Here is a 14,439-nt window from a genome sequence, read left to right as displayed (position 1 = left end):
GTGAATTTGGAATAACGTTTTCCCCCCAGATCAAGTATTGTTTTCCAGACAAAGAGTCCACAGTCCCACCTTCCAGATTTCTATTGGCTCACAAGACAAGTTGGTACAATGTGAAAGTAACAGCTAACAAATGGTGATTATTGTTCGTGTACAGTCTGATGTCTATTTGGAATGGCAGAAAAGCATAATTTTCAGGTGTCACCTATATTGCCAATGCAAGTGGTCAAAAATATTGTAAATGATCCAGCTAAACTGTAGACCTACACAACTCATAGTGAAACATTTTGAAATGCAGCTCTGCATTTTTTTAACTATTTATTTTTAAATGGTAAATGGTCTGCACTTATATAGTGTTTTTTTTAACCTTAGCGGTTCCAAAGCGCTTTACACTGGTTCTCATTCACCCATTCACACACCAAGGGTAGCTGCCATGCAAGGTGCTAGCTTGACATCTGGAGCAACACTGGTTCAGTGTCTTGCCCAAGGACCCTTTGGCATGTGGGCCGGGAATCAAATCGCCAACCCTACGACTAGTGGACAACCCGCTCTACCACCTGAGCCACAGACGCCCACAAGTTTTAACTAACCTTATGAACCATTGTAAGTTTTATAAATAAATGGAGCTGAATAAAAATTAGAAATAGTTAGACAGAAATAGTAACAATAATTATGTCAATATTAATTGTAAGATAAATCTAGATGCATATATCAGGAAATGAAAGCTGAAATAATGATACATCATCTCATATTAATATTTTGATTTTAAACCCAAATGTCTTCAGTGTATAGCGAAAATAAATAAATAAAAATGCGCCTTTGCCGTTCCAATACTTTCGGAAAGAACTGTACATACTAGGATATTATAACCTCCAAAATATATGAGAAACGCCGTAATGTTTCATTAAATTGTGCCACTGTGTCTCACCTGATGTGAGGGACCGGGATATGAGCAGATGCATAGATCTTCTCTGCTGAAACATCTGTAACACGCAGTGGCAACATGCTCCTTAACGAAATTATAGACTCCACTTGCTTCTGTTCATTTAGGAGCAAGTGATGAGTAACACTGCTGCACTTCAGGACATCCACTGGACCCACCTCCCTCTCATCCTCCTCACTTGCATAGATCGTCTGAAAAAAATATGATAAAGCATCAGTTATAATAGTCTACTACTGTCACATGATTGGAATTTACATATCATTAAGAGTAATAATGCAATTTTCCAGTATTGTAAGATGGTTGAATAACAGCAGTGTGATCCCAGATCACACAATTGCTCACCTGCACTGTGAGGAATGTGTACACGGACACAAACCTATAAATGCAGATACAGGTCAAGAGCTTCAGTTAATGTTCACATCAAACACCACAATAGGGAAAAAGTGCGACTCTCTGTGACTTTAACCAGACCATGGTTGTTGGTGCCAGGTGTGCTGGTTTGAGTATTTCAGAAACTGTTGATCCCCTGGGATTTTCATGCACAACAATCTCTAGAATTTACACATAATGGTGCAAAAAAAACAACAACAAAAACAAAAAAAAAACATCCTGTGTGTGAAGTGTATTGTTCTTTGGGTATGCAGAGATCATTTGCTTTAGGGTACGGTTTTCTCGCTCAGTCATGTTGGTTTGTGGATGGTATGCGGTAGTCATTTTGCACAGATTTCTTGAAACACAGATGAAATGAACTGCGTACCTCGATCTGACAAGATGAAATTGGGAACATCCCATCTGGTGAGAATCTCTTTCCAGAGGATTGTTGCGACAGTCTGTGCATTGGTCTTCCGCATGGGGAACATTTCAACCCATCGTGAGAAATAATCCACAAACAAGAGATAATCATGTTGTTGAGGACTGCAAGACAGATGTCTACTCCTAACATTTCATTTAGACAGGAAGTGGTGATTTGTTGGATCTTTCCAGCAGGTTTTTGGTGCTCGTTTTTAAGTGTCTTTGGAGGTGAGAACAGCAGTACGAATGATGAAGCTTTTGTTGTGAAAGTGTTCAGTGTATATTTGTCCAGCCTAAAGGTACTTCAGCCTCGCCACTGGCCAAATAGTGTGGACTAAGGGACCAAGGATGGAGGTTGTCATGTGGAGAAAGCTCCTTCCACATGCTCTCGTGGAGAAGAGTATAACATGCTCCTGTATCTACGATGGCCTTTCCTTTCCAGCCTCCAATACTAATAGGAACAACTAATTGGTGAGGTATGAAAACAAACTAGTTATATGTAGGGGAGGTGACTTTTTCAAACAGGGTAGATGATTTGGAGGGAATAGTAACAGACATGGCATTGTTAGAAGGTGGGACTCCAGACTTCTGAGAGTGGAAGGAATGCTTACTTCCGGCAGAAGGATCCCCCCCCCAAAAAAAGTCCCTGTTCGGGTGCCACTTCTGTGGCATGGCAGCTTTCAGGAAAACAACTTAAACCAAAAATTTAATTAATTGACAAATTAATTATTCCGGCACCAGACAGGAGAAAGCCTGTCAAAATTACAAAAAAGAAAACCCAGATAAGCTCTAAAAGCCACCCATTTACATACATTCAAAATAAGTTTACCACTTGACATTTACATTTATACATTTAGCAGATGCTTTTATCCAAAGCGACTTACAAATGAGAAAATACAAGCAAAGCAATTTATCAAGCAGAGAACAATACAAGTAGTGCAACCATACAAGATCCATTAATCGAGTTCTAGAAGAAGAAAAGTAGTGTAAAAAGGTGTAAGAGCCAGAGCAAGATTTTTTTTTAGTAGTTGGTTACATATTCACGGAAGAGGTGTGTCTTTAGCTGTTTTTTGAAGATAGTGACAGATTCTGCTGTCCGGATTGAGGTTAGAAGTTCCTTCCACCACTGAGGGAGAGATAGTGTTTACACCAACATAAAAGAAATGCAAGAGAAAAAAGGAGCCCTGTTCATTTTTTTATTATACAGTGCATCCGGGAAGTATTCACAGCGCTTCACTTTCCCCACATTTTGTTATGTTACAGCCTTATTCCAAAATGGATTAAATCCATTATTTTCCTCAAAATTCTACAAACAATAACCCATAATGATAACGTGAAAGAAGCTTGTTTGAAATCTTTGCAAATGTATTAAAAATAAAAAACAAAAAAAGCACATGTACATAAGTATTCACAGCCTTTGCTCAATACTTTGTTGAAGCACTTTTGGCACCAATTACAGCCTCAAGTCTTTTTGAGTATGATGCTACAAGCTTGGCACACCTATTTCTGGGCAGTTTCTCCCACCCTTCTTTGCAGGACTTATCAAGCTCAATCAGGTTGGATGGAGAGCGTCGGTGCACAGCCATTTTCAGATCTCTCCAGAGATGTTCAATCAGGTTCAAGTCTGGGCTCTGGCTGGGCCACTCAAGGACATTCATAGAGTTGTCCTGTAGCCACTCCTTTGTTATCTTGGCTGTGTGCTTAGGGTCATTGCCCTGTTGGAAGATAAACCTTCAGCCCAGTCTGAGGTCCAGAGCTCTCTGGAGCAGGCTTTCATCAAGGATGTCTCTGTACATTGCTGCATTCACCTTTCCCTCGATCCTGACTAGTCTCCCAGTTCCTGCCACTGAAAAACATCCCCACAGCATGATGCTGCCACCAGCATGCTTCACTGTAGGGATTTTATTGACCAGGTGATGAGTGGTGCCTGGTTTCCTCCAGACATGATGGTTGCCATTCAGGCCAAGTTTCACCAGACCAGAGAATTTTGTTTCATCATGGTCTGAGAGTCCTTCAAGTGCCTTTTGGCAAACTCCAGGCGGGCTGTCATGTGCCTTTTACTGAGGAGTGGCTTCCATCTGGCCACTCTACCATACAGGCCTGATTGGTGGATGCTGCAGAGATGGTTGTTCTTCCGGAAGGTTCTCCTCTCTCCACAGAGACACGCTGGAGCTCTGTCAGAGTGACCATAGGGTTTTTGGTCACCTCCCCGACTAAGGCCCCTCTCCCCCGATCGCTCAGTTTGGCCGGGCAGCCAGTTCTAGGAAGAGTCCTGCTGGTTCCAGACTTCTTCCATTTACGGATGATGGAGGCCACTGTGCTCATTGGGACCTTCAATGCTGCAGAAATGTTTCTGTAACCTTGCCCAGATCTGTGCCTCGATACAATCCTGTCTCGGAGGTCTACAGACAATTCCTTGGACTTCATGGCTTGGTTTGTGCTCTGACATGCATTTGTTAACTGTGGGACCTTATATAGACAGGTGTGTGCCTTTCCAAATCATGTCCAATCAACTGAATTTACCACAGGTGCACTCCAATCACGTTGTAGAAACATCTCAAGGATGATCAGTGGAAACAGGATGCACCTGAGCTCAATTTTAAGTGTCATGGCAAAGGCTGTGAATACTTATGTACATGTGCTTTTTTGTTTTTTATTTTTTAATAAATTTGCAAAGATTTCAAACAAACTTCTTTCATGTTGTCATTATGGGGTATTGTTTGTAGAATTTTGAGGAAAATAATGAATTTAATCCATTTTAGAATAAGGCTGTAACATAACAAAATGTGGAAAAAGTGAAGCACTGCGAATGCTTTCCGGATGCACTGTATTTGTTAAAATCATCTCCAATATATTACATTACATACTCTCAGTTTAACAACCAGGAAAACACAAGAGCACAACCGAGAAACAAAGAACAATAAAGGCATAAAGGCCCCCAACAAAGCCAATGATCCACTCCAACTTGGCAGATTCGTGAGAGTCCATCTCTCATACAAAAAAAACAATAAAAAACAAACAAACAAAAAAAATCAGTAAAGGAGGATATATATATATATATATATATATATATATATATATATATATATATATATATATATAAAAATGAAGAAAAGTATTGAACTCGCACCACAAGTGAGATGTGTGTGTCTGAGTGCATGTGGCGAAAGCACTGTTGTAGCTTGGTGTGTGTGTGAGATTGAGTGAGTGAGTGAGTGAGTGAGAGAGAGAGTAGCAAGCCACCACTGACTCGTTATGCTTGGCAGCTTCGGGGCCTCACACTTTTTACCATGACTTGGAAGTAGAGATATTCAGGAAACTGAAGAATGATACCCAGCAGAAATACCCTCCAGTCGTTGAGTCAACGAACGCTCTGTGCTGGTATCCGAAGCTCAGAGTACAATTCCTCTGAACACTCCAGCAATCGCGCTATTAAACACAGCGTGCGCCTAGTTGATGCTGCGCTCAGGTACTCTCGTTGTTCTCTCCGTCGGTCTTTCACTCTCCGCACACTTCCCTCTCATTCTCTCTCTTTTTCCTTCCTTGATTCCCCCCTTATATCCTGTCTCACGTCCATTAATTACTTTCCCCTGCTAATTGGGGACACTCTGTACAATCATAGTGAGCAGAAAAGCATCTTCGTATGCAGCATGACCTCTCTTTTTTGCACCACTCTGTGTAAACTCTAGACAACAAAAATATTGCATTAACAGTTTCGGAATTACAGCCATTTGTTTTTTTTGTTTGTTTGTTTGTTTGTTTTTACCATAGTCCCTCCATTTTCACAGGCTCAAAAGAAATTAGACAAACTAACATACAACCCCAATACAAAAAAATTGGGGCAGAAAGTAACATTTTAATAAAAAAAAACTTTGACTTCTATTGAAACAAAAAACATATAAAGACAAGGTATTTGATGTTTTACCTAATCAACTACATAGTTTTTTGAAGATAAACATTTATTTTGAAATTGATACATGCAATACATTCCAAAAAAGTTGGGACGGGGCAATTTAGCAATAGATGAGTTGAAAAAAGGTGGTGATGTGAAACAGGTGAGGCAATCGTCTAATCATAGTATAGAAGGAGCCTCCAAAAAAGGCCTAGTCCTTCAAGAGCAAGGAAGGGACATGGTTTGCCAATCTGCCAATAGATGATAATCCAACACGTTGAAAATCAACAATCCCGGTAGGATTTTGGGCATTTCACCTTCTACAATGCGCAATATAATGAAAAGATTCAAGGAACTCAGTCAAATCTTGGTGCGTAAACGGCAAGGCCGGAAACCACTTCTTAACTTCAGATGCAAGTTAAGGCTTTACTATGCAAAGCTGAAGCCATACATTAACACTGTCCAGAAGCGCCGCCAACTTCTCTGGGCTCGCTCTCATCTGAGATGGACAGTAGCACAGTGGAATAGTGTTTTGTGGTCCGACGAGTTGACATTTCAAATAGTTTTTGGACAAAACAGCCGCTGTGTTCTCCAGACCAAAGAGTAAAAGGACCATCCAAGCTGATATTAGCATCAGGTCTAAAAGCCAGCGTCTGTCATGGTATGGGACTGTATCAGTGCCCACGGCATGGGTAACTTTCACATCTGTGAAGGCAACATTAATGTAGAAAGATATGTACACATTTTGGAGAAAAATATGCTGCCATCCAGAGCAGGACAACGCCAAACCACATTCTGCCTGAATTATAAGTACATGACTGCATAAGCAGAGAGTGTGGGTGCTAGCATGGCCTGCCTGCAGTCCTGACCTGTCTCAGATTGAGAATGTGTGGGGCATTATGAAGCACAAAATAGGGTAACAAAGGGTCCCATACAGTTGCGCAGCTGAAGAAAGTCATTATGGATGAATAAGGGAAACTTCTGCTTGCTAAACTTAACCAACTATAGTTTTCAGTGCCCAATCACATAATAAGTAGAGATGCACCAATACTAAATTTCTCAGACGATACAGACAACGGAATATTTGGAGTGATATCGGCCAATACTGATAACCGATACCAATAGTTCTGCCTTTTATGCATTCTTATAAATTAATAATGATTAATTGCATAATTCTGAAAAAAAAAATGCAAATAAAAACTTTATTCTCTCCGTTTCAGTCTGACACCACGAAGTCATATGGGAAGGGAACCACACCATGAGAGCGGTCAACACATCTGAGACAGCTGCCAAGTACAGATGTAATGGTATGAAAATTTCATATCACGATTATTGTGACCAAAACTATTACGGTTATCAGTATTTTTCATGATATTGTTAAAATGTGCTGAAAATGTACAAAATGTACTATTACACACACTGAAATCATTTAAACAGGTTTTATATATTGACTATAAAGTGATGGATGATTTTCAATAGGCTTGCTGTGATAGCCAGTGTTCCTGGTGTTACACGGTGTTAGGCCATACACCAATTACATCACCTGCCCACACGGCACCACCCCCACTGTCGTTTTGCTTTTTTATAGTAACAAATCATTTTGTTCAGTTAGAGAACATGGCGGAACAGCCCATGGGAGAATTTCCAACCTACCAAGAGGACCAAATCCGATGTGTGGTCATATTTTGGATTTGATAAAAATGCTGAGGGAAACTTAATATAAGATGGAAACCCTGTCTGCAGAGATTGCCAGAAGAAAGTTGCTGCGAAACTGGCTTTGGCGCTTCGTTGGCAGTGTTCCCTCTTTTCCCCCTCGCTTTTAAATTTCTTACGAATGCCCGTGTAGCTGTGCGCATTTCACATTTGCTTTCGAATTAGTGGCAATTGTGTGAATGGTGGGTTCAGTATTATTCTTAATGAAAAACCACAACAAAACAGTATATTAACAAACGTGCTTATATTAAACCAAAGCTTCCACCGTCATCTTGTCAGTCAGCTCGCCTCACTCTTCCTGTCAGTCACCTCACCTCACTTTTGTTACGTGATAAATTAAATCTGACTCCTGCTGATCTGTGCTGTGAGTCTGACTCATTGGGCACATGCTGAATGTTGTATGCTGCGTCTGTGTGCAGGGTGTGTGAAAACAGCATTTACTGAGAGTGTTACAAATCACAATAATCGCGCACGGTTTTAGTGGTGCTTAAATGTGACACTCGGTAATACTAACCATCAGGGAATTTTATTGTGGTTTGTTGTGAAATCGGTAACCATTTCATCTCTACTGCCAAACCCTCTGAACTTACACAAGCTAAGTTATGCTTCAGGTTGTCAAAGTTCTCTTGCACAATGGTGGTCAATCAATGGAAGCCCATGCTGTTCTTGATGATGGCTATGACAGAACCATGGTCCTACCTCCAGTAATTCAGCAGCTTAAGCTAAATGGAGCTCCAAGTCATACAGAACTTGAAGGGTCCACAGTAACCTTGGCGGTTTCTCCCATCACCAAACCAACAAAGAGGTATGTCGTAAACCGTAATGCCTTTACTGCCTCTGGTCTATATCTGGCTGAACAAAATTACCCTGTGGCAGCGCTCCAAAAAGCATATCGTCACATGAAAGGTCTACCACTACTACATGTAGACAGAGTAAAACCCCTACTCCTCATAGGGTCCCATATGCCACATCTCCTGACTCCCACCAGCCTATACGCAAGGGAACAAGCTTGGTTGGATACTACAAGGCCCAATGTGTCCGATTCAGCCCCCTAGAGGCCAGCAACAATGTCTGCACATTACGACAACTCCACTACATCATGAGCTATATCAACATGTGGTGCTCTTATGGCAAATCGATACCTTGCCATACAGTGAAAGGCTGAACACAAGATCAAAGCAGGACCAATAATCCTATAACCTCTTACAGTCTGCTACAGTCAGAGTGAACATGTTCAGCAGTACGCTACACCATTGCTTACACCAAGGCATATTCCTATCATCTTGCTCCATGAAGACAAAGAGGCTACGCTCCCAAGTCTCAGAAATATCAACAGAAAGCTGGCAAAGAATCCAGAGCAGGTTAAAACCTACTGCTCTGAAATTCGAAAGCTTGAATATGCAGGCTACATTGTGAAGAGATCATCAGAGGAGTCAGACAAGACCACAGAATGCTGGTTTATTCCACATCACATGGTGCATCATAATGGGAAGGCCAGAATAATCTTCAACTGTTCCTTCCAGCACCATGGTCAGAGCTTGAATGAATAAAAAAAATCATCCAGAAAGCAAGGATCAGCTTTCTGCGTCAAAACAAAAAATATCTGACTTTTTCAAACAATCCTCAACTCTGTCAAGCACCAATGCTGATGGCACAACTGCTAATAAAAAAGCAGGCTCCAGCTGTGCCAGCATGAGAAAGATAGAAAACGACAGAGACGCAGAAAATCGTCTTTCCGTGTCAATCAGTGAACGCCCAAGTAAAAAGTGCAAGCACTTTAAGACTTCTTGGATTCAAGAGTTCGCATGGCTCAGGTTTGATCACTGCACACAGAATATGTTTTGTGACTTTTAGTCCAAAGCAGGCAGAGAAATAGTGGGGAAAACGGTTTTCATTACCCAAACAAACCATTTCAAGAAAGAGACTGTGAGAAAACAGGCGATAGTCAAAAGCATAAAAAAGCTTGCGACCATGTAATCACAGAGTGCTCCACAAAAACCACTGTTAGCACAAGCAGTGTCTCGTGCATGTGAATTACTAGACAAGACCGAATGGGAGAAGCTAAAAATAAAATTTACCTCTCAGATATTACTGATGAAGAAAAATTGACTGGATGTGTGCAAGATGTATGACAACGACACAGCATGTGCTTTGAGCAGAATGCATCTAGTTGAGATACTGCTTGTCCAACCAATTTTGGCTGCTCAGTGTGAATGTGGCTTGTCAGCTCACAACAGGATAAAATCAAAAGTACACAATTCAACCTTGAAAGACTTCATCAGGATCAGCAAAGAGGGCCGATCACTTGAACAGTTGGATCCTGAACCATGAGTCACACACTGGCTTTCTCCAAAACAGAGGAGGAGGCCAAACTACACTCAGTGGCCAAGTGATACCAACATAATTATGGTCAGTGCCACTGGCACAGATTCTCTGTAAAGAACAATTCTTTGTTACTGTATATAGTTCTCAAATTGGAAAAGATGTTCAGTTCCCACTTTAAGTGAACTTGGAAGAAAATGCTAACACTGTAAAAGGAGGCCAGACGTACATACATGACAGGATGACTAAGTAAGTGTTTTATAAATTTTAAACGCAAGTTCATTCTTATGTGGCACTTTTAAAAAAAAATTAAAAAATTAAATAAAATAAAAAATCATTTGGCACTTGTTTTTTTTTTTTTTCTTATAGGAGCCAATTGTTCTTTTAATAATTTTTTTTTTGTCTGAAGCCCTGCTTTTAACACAACAGAATATAGATAGCTGCATGATCATAGTTCTGGTTCTCTCTTGCCAGTTGTGACTCACATGAGCAACAAATTTATTTATTTTATTTAAAACAAATCCAAACACTGAACATGTTTCTAAGCTCTAAAATAAGCGCCAAATTAAAGTATTTTCCATCATACTGCTTTTCTCTTGACTTTCTTTACATATTTGACATTGACGTAATCCAAAAGAAATCAGATTACATTACTTTCGTATTGTGATATTTGGATTACGTTACTCATTACATTTTTTACAAAGTAATTTGTAACAGTAATGGAATACATTTTTATAGTAACTCTCCCAGCCCTGTGCATGTCTATGTTGCGGTACTTTTGTGATTCAACTTACTTTGGGGGTTAACGTGCACGAGACATCACGTGACGTCAGTAAAATACCCATAATGCAATTCTCCTCATTGAGCTGAGTTTTTGGATATGTCACATGTATTTGTTGCTGTACTTTTGTGATTCCACTTATTTTGGGAGAGATCATGCATGTGACGTCACTAAAATACCAATAACACATTACTGCACACTGAGTTGAGGGTATTGTCATCCCCATGATGCAATTCTCCTCACTGAGCCAATCGTTTTGATGTATGAAAACTGCACTCTCTCTTTCAGGGCATCTTTGGCACCAAGTAAAAAGAAGTTGTCAGAGGGCCACTGGGCTAGGTGTCCTGCTTTCCAAAGCAATGTGCCAATCACCTCCCTCATACTGGGATCAACATCTGCAGCTGGGAGTTTTAATTTCAATGCTAGCAGTAGAATGGCTAACATATCACTAGTGCATTCCACACACAGTGCAATAGCAGGAATTCTCAATGAACATCAATATGTCTGCATTTAGCTTCTAGAAAGCACACATCTGGGTGTAGAGCTTCATCTGCTGAGACCATCAACTGTAGGGATGTGGCTAACCCATGCTGACCTGTTTGTTATCGGTCAGCCTAGCTAAAGCATGTAACATCAAGCTAGAACCTGTGTAGCTGAGTCATTTGTCCAAAACCTCCTTTAAATTCTTGCACTGTGGCATAGTGAATTCACAACCAATGCTGTGCAAAAGAGTGTAATCAATGCAGTAGGCTGCACATCACATTTCAATCCCACTTGGGTCACTGCCATTTTGAGGGTGGTTGTCATAGCTATTTTAGAACCTGTCAGCAGTGCATGCAAGCTGACAGCGGTCTATCATGACTCCTTTTTGGCTGCTATAGAGTCCAGAATTATAGGGATAGTTCACACACACACACAAAAAAAGAAAATTCTGTCATCAATTACTAAAGCTGGGACAATACGCTTATATACCGAATCAATACTATCATGATACTTGGGTGCCGAATCAATATGTATTGTGATTTTTAAGAATTGCAATTCTACAAGCATTGCGATTCAATATTGCAATGTGCTGCGATTTTTGTTTGCTTTTTTATCACTAGCAGACATCCCATCCATCCATCTTCTATACCGCTTATCCTTCCTTCAGGGTCACGGTCAAACCTGGAGCCTATCCCAGGGAGCATCAGGAACAAGGTGGGTACACGCACGAACGAATGACACCTGTTAAACTCACCTCAATATGTCTTTTACAATCATTTACCTCACCATGTGCAATTAAAAGGTTGTTGTTGCAAACAGTGCAGCGACCAAAGCGATTTGACACCCCTATTAAGCAGGGGTACACTTTAGTATAGTTTGGGGTGAAATGTGTTTTGTATTTTCTTTTTTTGGACACTACAGTGTTATTGAACCATAGTGGCACACTGAACTGATGGATGAACTGAAGAGAGAGAGAGGTCGACTGTAAAGCAAACCCACAGAGAAAACTGATAGGTCTAGTTAGCAGAAAGAGAAACGAATCAGGATACGCTCTCTGTCACCCTCTTGCTACGTCTTGTCACTTGCTCTCTCTGCATCTACCATTAGAAATATTCTGGACTCTTGAACATGCGCACTCATTAAAAAAAAAAAATCGATTTCCAGTATATTGTATATAATTTGTGAGCATCAGGGAGCCTCTATCAATATGTTGGCGACTGCCAGAACTTCTCAAGTCTGATTGAACGGGATATGACGTCACGTAATATTCATAGATAACAACAAATACATTTCACCCTCTGCTTGAATAAAAACGGTAACTTCTCTCCGCCTCGTCTATAAGCAAAGACTAAAATAAAGCAATTTAATATGAATATATCGATTCTGAGAAAAAAAAAGTCGATTTCAAAATCATTTTAAAAAATTGTGATTTGTAAGTGAATCGATTTTTTCCCCCCACCCCTATCAATTACTCACCCTCATGTCGAACAAAAGTCTTGAGGGTGAGTAAATGATGATACAATTTTCATTTTTGGGTGAACTATCAGTTTAAACATGGCAGTTCATCTTCTGGTCAATATCAGCCTTTTAAAAAACTCCAGGGGTGGTTGTTAGTGTGAATGCTCAGAAGAAATTCCAGCAAGAAAGACGAATCGGAGGTACACTTATTAAAAGGTACACTTATTAGCAGTAGGTATCACTCCTGATACTAAGTGAAGGTAATGAATCTAGCACTACTGACTAGGGAAACAAAGCTAGCAGGCACCCAGGAGTCCCACAGCATTCTCAAGAAAACATACTAGAACATGAACATAAGAAAAATGCACTCACAGCAGCAGAAGGGAACTTGAGATACTTAGCTTTGAGATAAACTTACTATACTACAGCTCTGACTGTAGTAACAAGTTGTTACTAACCACAGAGCTCCATATAGTGTACAAGTGGTCCAACATGTTTCTGAATCAAGAAGAAAAGGATGGATGGATGACAGAAGTCACTCATTGATTCATTTTCAGTAACCACTTTATCAGGAGCTGGATCAGGAGTCTATTCCGGTAACACTAGGCACAAGGTAATATAATTTCCCACAGATGGGACTGTATGACAGAATCATATGTTGCGAATACTGCATCATCAGTAATTTCCTGACTGTTGGTAGGCCTAGGCACGCGTGAGCATTTTTACAAGAAAGTTTCTGAGCGATTCGCACCGCCCCTGGCGGTTAGGGCGGGTAAGGCAGATGCTGCATTCTTAGTCTGAGGGGGCGTGACGCCTACAGAAGCTACTGTACAAAACGAGCAAACTTGACTAACACGCACATTTTCAGTCTAAATAAGTTAAAACACGTATGCAACGCTCTATCCGATGATTAGTGCCACCCAGAAATTGTTATGAAACACTTTTGCCTCTCAGTTCTACGTGTGCAAGCAGCAGCTACCGGCATGGAGTTCAGTATGGGGGAGGGGAGAGGCTGTCCGGCCCTCTTTTCCTCTCCTTAAACTTTGAACAAGTATAAGTCGCCATCTTAAAACAAACGCATATCACTTGCAACTGTGCTTTAGTAAAGAAAATAATTGTCAACATTGTATTATTGATAAACAACCGCTGACTTTTTTTAAGCACTTTGTGACACGACTGTGTAGTTTTAAGGAGAAATGTTGATCTTTATGTGCAGTTTTCTGTACACCAGATACATGCACAACACTACAGTAACAGTCGGGCATGTTTAGGCTACTTAAGATTACTCACCTTTTTTTTGGTGTAGTGCTTCTCTGGACCTGAAGCCAACTGGTTTCCATTAGGACAGGTTTCTTTGCTAGACTCTTGCAGGGAGCAGGTATCCACTATTTGGGTGTCAAACCCGTTAACCGTTACGGGTGACTTCTTTCCTGTTCTGATTCCGCCAGTCTTCGCTGAAAAATGCTCGTTGTGTTTAGTGCAGTAATTTCCCCCATACACGAAGTTACCGGCGCCGGTCCCTCTCACACCGGCTGGTTTCTTATCGAGGAGGCGCTTCGAAGTCATTTTCAAACAGGCCAAGTGGATCTAAAGACGGATAAGATGTCGACAGATTTTACAACCCAGCAAGGAAAGATACATTTAAAATTAGTGTCCTGTCTACAAAGCCCAGTTTTTCGACGGAGACACTAAATCGCACTACGTCTAAAACAACACAAAATGCAGCTGGTAAAAGGAAAAGATTGTTTTGCTTTTCTCCCCCTGCAAGAACCAACGCCACGCCCACTCTCCACTGCCCGTGCAGCCGGGCGTGATTTCGCATAGCCCCGCCTGCCGTTGATTCTAATTGGTTTTTGCCTTGGAGAAAAATTCTATTTTGGCACGAGGCCACTGAACAGCGGTTGCTGATTGGATGATTTAGAAAATGTCAGTCTGCTTCTTTTCAGCGAGTGACGGGGGGTGTGTCTCTGATTTTGCCGGCCGGTGCTAACTGCTGAGAAACAACAAGCATTGATACAACTCTCTACCGCGTGCAGAACCTTAGATGTTTAACAAAAC

General features: G+C 40.9%; 1 protein-coding gene across 3 annotated transcripts in view; it reads right to left on the bottom strand.

Moving 5' to 3' along the window:
- The window catches only part of slc2a4rg (SLC2A4 regulator), a 66,901-nt gene extending 52,728 nt beyond the window's left edge, over window positions 1–14,173 (bottom strand). For all 3 annotated transcript variants that reach the window (XM_017486741.3, XM_017486742.3, XM_017486743.3), the window contains exons 1-2: window positions 13,672–14,173; window positions 926–1,131 (exon numbers count right to left, since the gene is read on the bottom strand). In XM_017486741.3, coding sequence (XP_017342230.1) covers window positions 926–1,131; window positions 13,672–13,947 — 482 coding nt within the window. In that variant the 5' untranslated portion in view covers window positions 13,948–14,173. The remainder of the gene's footprint in view (window positions 1–925; window positions 1,132–13,671) is intronic.
- Between the last annotated feature and the right edge of the window lie 266 nt (window positions 14,174–14,439).

The sequence above is a fragment of the Ictalurus punctatus genome, chromosome 15, assembly GCF_001660625.3.
Source record: "Ictalurus punctatus breed USDA103 chromosome 15, Coco_2.0, whole genome shotgun sequence".
Lineage (NCBI taxonomy): Eukaryota > Metazoa > Chordata > Actinopteri > Siluriformes > Ictaluridae > Ictalurus > Ictalurus punctatus.
Note: the sequence above shows the minus strand (reverse complement) of the source record. Positions and strands in the feature narration are given on the sequence as shown.